This window comes from Ostrinia nubilalis, chromosome 24 (genome assembly GCF_963855985.1).
Source record: "Ostrinia nubilalis chromosome 24, ilOstNubi1.1, whole genome shotgun sequence".
Classification (NCBI taxonomy): Eukaryota; Metazoa; Arthropoda; class Insecta; order Lepidoptera; family Crambidae; genus Ostrinia; species Ostrinia nubilalis.
Window position 1 is genome coordinate 2,060,914 of NC_087111.1, and position 6,714 is coordinate 2,067,627.

Here is a 6,714-nt window from a genome sequence, read left to right on the forward strand (position 1 = left end):
AGGTTCATCAAATCAAGCTTACTTTGTAGTAACTTATTGCCGTTGTAACAGGAGGTATTTTACAACAAAAATGTAAAGCCTAATGTGCTGTCGCCTTTACGCAAATTAATCTTAGTTTTAGTACAAGAATATAGTCCCATCGGAGTGGTTCTCGACCTTAATAGTGGGGGGAGGGGGGTCCCTCTCCAAGAGGTAAGTCCTCAGTTGAATCAAGCCGATGTTGCTTAAAGAACACAGCACTGCCCCTAGTAGTAACCTGAAACATTATATGTTGCACTATTAACACACGCTGAATTGGTGTGTGTTTTCAGTAACATGTTTGTAGAACTTTTTTGAGAAAAATGGTTCTGAAATGATGATGGTGAAAGATTGCAACCGGAAACTATAAGGTTTCGTCATATAGCGTATAGCGTCACATCTACAGTAGGTTCAGGTTGGTGATTTCAGAATGGAATAGAAAATCTTTAATCGACAGAACTCATTAATTTAATATCGGTCTCGTAGTTCCAAGTGGTTATCCAAAGCATAGTTAATCATCAGTATCATTGTCTTTATCGTCATCATCATCGTGATTGGTGGATTTTGACATATCTGTCAATGTCATGTCAAAAATAACCAATCACGCAGCATCTGGACCCCGCGTCCACGTATCGCCATCTGGCGGATCCTTCAATCGCGAAAACCCTCATTGGAATAAGGCTGTGCCGTCAACTTTTTGGCCACTTTGGCTGTTACGAACTGTTTGACTGGACCACCTGTACCTATGTTCCTAATACCAAAGTCCCACTTACCAGTAAGAATACCCCAAATACGGCCCAGGCTTGAAGAAGTCGAACGCTATATGCGCGAACGCCAAATGCTCGTTCAAACCCGACGTGGCCCAGTAGATGCCGAAGAGCATCATAACTGTTAGGCCCAGGAGCGCTGCTACTGCATTGGACCATAGGCAACCTGAAGCAAAATAATAAATTGAAGGCAAAAAAAATAAGTAACTGATTTTCTAGAACACAAAAACTACAGACTTTCACTTTTATTCACCTAATGATATCGGCCAATTCCTCATACATAAATTGGAAGCCGGCTAAGTATGTAGTCAGCGGGGTGTCTAAGATTTCATCATTTCCGTAATTAGTAAATCACTGTCGGACATAGGTAAGGCTCAAAAGCACAACCTTTTCATCTAGGCACTGCTGGGTATGTAAATTCTGTCCACAAAGAAGCATAAAATAAATTATATTCAACTGAACTCACTTAATTTTTAATTTTATTTTTGAAGGAATGTAAAGAGCCAAGCCATTTCCAAGGGGCACGACCTTTGGGTAGGAAGACTATTGTATTTTAAAGAACTTGAAAAAATCGAATCGCCTAATTTAGTTTGAGATGTGACTCTTACGCCCGTATTCACAAACATTACTATGTCTCACAGTGCGCGTGGACGCACTGGGTAACACACGAACCAAGCACAGAGCTCTATTCAACGCTGTGCGGTCGATTTGCTGCTTCACATAAGCAAGCATCGTTTGTGAATACCGGCGTAAGACGTACGTCGTACAAGGCTTACTTATCGCGTTACACTCACCAGGCAATCCAAACATCGGCTCAGTAGGGTTCATAGTAGCGTTGATGATGGAGAGACCTGCGGCTACCACGGCAGTCGCAAGTTGCAAGAAGAGGAATAGCAGCACACACACGTATACTGCGAAGCTGATCACTGGAGGACGGTCCACTGGAAAATGGAATTTCAATTAGCAAAATCAACAATATTTTTTATTCAATGTTGACCTCGGTGGCACAGGGCACTTATGAACGTCAAATACAGTAAAAAAGGTAGCCCTTAAGGGGTACTTTGATTTAATGAGGAGATCCGCAGGAGAACCAAAGTGACCGACATAGCTCGCAGAATTGCTAAAATCAAGTGGCAGTGGGCGGGGCACATAGCTCGTAGAGACGATGGCCGTTGGGGCAGAAAAGTTCTCGAGTGGCAACCACGGGCTGGAAGTCGTAGCGTGGGCAGGCCTCCTACTAGGTGGACCGACGATCTGGTAAAGGTCGCGGGAAGAGCCTGGATGCGTGCAATGTGGAAAACCTTGGAGGAGGCCTTTGTCCAGCAGTGGACGTCATTTGGCTGAAACGAACGAAGGGGTATTTTATATGTCTCCTTATCTTTTGGGCCCTACCAGCGCATCGAGACAAACATATGTCAAGTGCAAACCTGGTGTAACCAAAGATTTAGGAAGGTATATCTTGTCAACGGTGACACCACAAAATTTAAGTACTTACACACTCCTGCAACTTCTATGTAGCCGGGATCCACAGCTTGACCCACCAAAACCCAATGAAGATTAAGTTTGTCCCGGGGGAAAGTTAACTAACATTGGAACCGTGACGAAATTAATGAAACATAAGAAGAGTTTGAAGTTAAGGATTGACTTCCCTCCAGTGCAAAACGGATGACAGATGACAGAGGTTAAACAAAATAAAAACAAACTGATGTTACCCTGTAATGAGATTAATCGTTCATAAATTGCCAATGGCAGTCCACCGACGTGAATAAAAGTGTGACGTTTTCATAATGTACGGTCTCGCACTTTTTTCATCAAGCCTTTTGTATCATTACATCCAGCTGGGTGGCGTTCTACTCTACGTTAGTTGAAGACATGGATCTACTTGAGAACCACGTTCCATCGGTATAATAAAACATTTTTTATTTATTTATTTTTCAAACTTATAACTATCAATGTTGGAGTTTGGATCGTAAGAAGGAAAAGACCACGAAGATTACCACGGATTTATTTTAGAACATACAGCACACAGAGACTACATGAGATCGAGTGACTGATCCAGAAGTCTGGAAACCTTACATTGACAGCGGAGTGCCAAATTCAAATATTCAAATATGCTTGCGTTTAACCAAAAAGTTTCTAACTTTCCAACACATATTGCATGAACGGTCCACTTCAACTTTTTGAACTAATTAATGTATGTTTTGTTATTTGGCCAAAAAAGAAAACCAAAGCTAAAGAAATGCTGTTATAGTAAAATGTCAAACTTACATGGGTTTGCAGTGCTCACTTCGGTGAAAGCGAGACATCCCAGGTTCGGCATGTAGCCCTGCGCCATCGCTCGAACCTATAAAAGTTTTTAAAGCCTGGTCCGTGAGCACGTAGAATCCCGTCCAATGACCCCAAGCTACCCACCCATCCTTATCGCTCGCGCGTAATTATATTGCTGTCGCGACTGTGCGACGCGCGCCCGCAGTGAGTGTGCAAGCGCGACAGCAACATAATTACGAGCGAGCAACAAGGATGGGCAGCTTGGGGTCATTGGACGGGATTCTACGTGCTCACGGACCAGGCTTTACCATAATAAAGATGATACAGACGAATAAAAAAATATAAAATTTTTCAAACCAACTTGCAAAATAGTACAGTTTTCGAGGTATTTTCTCGATATTTTTTGCATGTTCATTTATAATATTTCGGGTGGTCACCTGGATTTGATCACCCATGGATAAGAAGTCCACTTTGATCCCCTAGGTGATTTTATCCAAGAGTGATCAAAGGACACCAAAGTGTCGCCAGGTGTCCACATTGATCACCTGGAATTGATCACCCAGGTGGTCTCCAGGCAACACTTTTGATAGACAGTTTTGAGCTATCGATTTGTAATGTTTGAATATTGGGATAGATAATTTTGTTTATAAGCATTTTTGGTTAAAAACTTACCTCTTCCTCCCTCGCTATAGCCTCAGTTTTACAGCTCACTGCACAAGCGCTCACCTCAGGTAAACATACCACTGTAAACATAATTTACATTATTATTAGCTTCACTATGTTCAGATGAAACCCGACCAAACTATTGTATATATTATATATCTAGATTATATATTATATATATATCTAGATTGGCCGGTTGATGGCGGCCTGCATCCAGCGCCTTCCGTACACCCTTATGAGGCCATCTATCCACCTTGTGGGTAGACGTCCCACACTATGTTTTCGGGTACATAGCCTCCACTTCAGACGACCCCATCGGCCGTAGTTATCTGCTTACTATGTGCCCTGCCCATTACCACTTCATATTGCTGATCCATCGAGCTATGTTCTTTTGCTTAAGTGATCTGTCATAAGAAAACGTTTACTTACTGTACATTGTGTGTGAGGTGGGAGTGGCCAGGCTGTAGAGAAGTATCTCCCCTCTGAACAGCCCATATCTGAAGTTGCTGACCTGCGATAGCAAGTCTTGGGACGGGGTCGCGGTAGATACTATCTGAAACAATACTGAATATCAGCGTCAGAATCATGAATAAACAGGAATTTTATAAAGTCGAGCCAAGACTAATGCTTCAACAACATCAACGATGACAATGACAGGTCGCGCGGACTGTCATGGGTCGCGCGGACTGTCATGGTTCGCGCGGACTGTCATGGGTCGCGCGGACTGTCATGGGTCGCGCGGAATGTCATGGGTCGCGGGACCTGTCATTGGCCTATGATCGCGCCGGCGATCCCGATCTGCACGCGTTGGTGTGGTTGAAGCTTAAGACGTGTACGTTACTTCAGCAGGAAAGTAGCTTCTAGAGTGATATGAGTAAAACGTATTGTGACTAATCTGGCGTAAATGTGCGCCGCACTAAAAATTGGTGCGTGCTGTTAAAAAAACGATTTCTACTGGAACAACGTCACTCCAGCAGGAATCATTAAGGATAACTGTAGTTTTGTTCCTTATACATATTTTTAATTAGTTTTGACATCGAAAAAGTTCACTACTTAAGTACGTGAACGTGACTTTCTTTAAACCGAAAAATGGATGTAACAGGTCAATAATTAATTGTAGGTGTAACGAAACAATTTTATTATAAGAAGTGACGTTTAAGACATTGATCCTAGGATAACTAGGATCCTAGAATATTATTCACAGAAATTAATCAGTGTTAGTCAGAGATATAAATTATATCCATACCTGATAAGATAGAGGTCCATAGATTCTAAACAAGTTGAAATACCTTGACGCATCCTTAACACGCGTGACAGTTTAACTTTCTCCCGGGACAAACTTAACCTTCACTGGTTGTTTTTAATGGCGGTCAAGCTGTAGATCCTGGCTACACAGGAGTTGCAGCGGTGGGAATAGTCCCGTTTAACACGCATGGGAAATTCTCTTCCTGAACACAGTCCGTACCTATCTGAAGTTTTAAGAGCTTCAAGGGACCTTACAGCTGATTTACATATTTGAAATTATTTAGGGACAACTTAAAATCTCAATGCGTTTCTGAGTAAGTCTTACCAAAAAGTCACTATTCTCATCTTTCAAAAAAAAAACTGTTGCTACACACAGGGTAGTCAAGATCAACGGGACTATTCCTACCGCTGCAACTCCGGTATAGCTAGGAGTCCTGTGTTTCACACGGGACCATTCCCACCTTAGCTCTACAGCTTAACCGCCAATAAAAACCCAACCAGTGAAGGTCAAGTTTGTCCCAGGGGAAAGTTAAACTGTCATTGGACCCGCAACGAAATTAATCAGAAGAACATAGGAGGAATTCGAAGTTAAGATTCGACTAATGGACTAAAAGGAAATATCAAAAGGTATACTCACCCAACTATCACTCGACACTGCCACAACTATCAACAACACACATAACACACTCAGTAGGAATGCACCAAAAATGTATCCACGACGCGTGACCGCCATCCTGCCCTATTCGATACTGATAAAATTATAATTACTTATCAGTAATCGACTGATAACAGATAAGCGAAATTATTCGTCGATTATTAATAGATAGCACAGCAAATTGCTTTACTGCTTTACTTAAAAGAATTATGTTTATTGTGTCAAACGTGCATTTTTATTTCCACAATTTTAGTAGGGATATATCTCTTTTGTAATCATGATAGCGCAAAATTTTGTAAGTCGAGTATATTGTTTTAGGTAACGTTTAATAACGCTGAAATTAATATTTTTATGACCCTAAATCCAGAAATAGGGGATTTCCCTGATAATATTTAGCACTGTGAAGAAATTGCTTCTTCCAAAGGCCTTGAAAGGCCAGCAATTTCCTTTATTTACTAATTTTAACTAAACATACTTTTTATCTACAAGTCTTGCACATAAATGAGCCAGTGCTGGTAGCAAGGAACCGGCAAATACAGGATGGAGTTTTGTAATGCCACCTGGAGGGAAAGTACTCTCAATACTGTAGATATAATATTTTACTGAAAGAAAACATTCCTTTTTTTTGAAAAGAAAGAGAACTGCATTACAAGTACTTTCTCCAGGTGGTATTACAAATTCCACCCTGTATACAAGTCTGAAGCTTGATGTCTCCCTGACGTTTGACATCACAAAAACACCCTCCCGTGCCGTTCCTATACCTCAAGCACTGACTTATTCGCTAGACTTGTAGCTTAGGAAAATACTTCTCTATTGAAATGGACATTAGGGTAATTTTGTTGTTTTTGTAGTGTAGTTTACTAATTCTAAATATCTATAACTCAAAGGTGACTGACTGGCTGGCTGACTGACATAGTGATCTATCAACGCACAGCCCAAACCACTGGACGGATCGGGCTGAAATTTGGCATGCAGGTAGATGTTATGACGTAGGCATCCGCTAAGAAAGGATTTTACGAAACTCCACCCCTAAGGGGGTAATACGGGAACCACGCGTATGAAGTCGCGGGCGGCCGCTAGTTTAATAAAACAAGTAAA

At 41.5% G+C, this 6,714-nt stretch overlaps 1 protein-coding gene across 1 annotated transcript; it reads right to left on the bottom strand.

The window, feature by feature from the left end:
- Window positions 1–23: 23 nt before the first annotated feature.
- LOC135083971 (uncharacterized) lies at window positions 24–3,840 on the bottom strand. Its single transcript, XM_063978734.1, has 5 exons — window positions 3,726–3,840; window positions 3,054–3,129; window positions 1,580–1,726; window positions 792–951; window positions 24–256 (listed from the first exon to the last, which is right to left on the bottom strand). Exons 1-5 carry the CDS (start codon window positions 3,804–3,806, stop codon window positions 118–120), a joined length of 603 nt encoding a protein of 200 aa, XP_063834804.1. The 5' UTR covers window positions 3,807–3,840; the 3' UTR covers window positions 24–117.
- Between the last annotated feature and the right edge of the window lie 2,874 nt (window positions 3,841–6,714).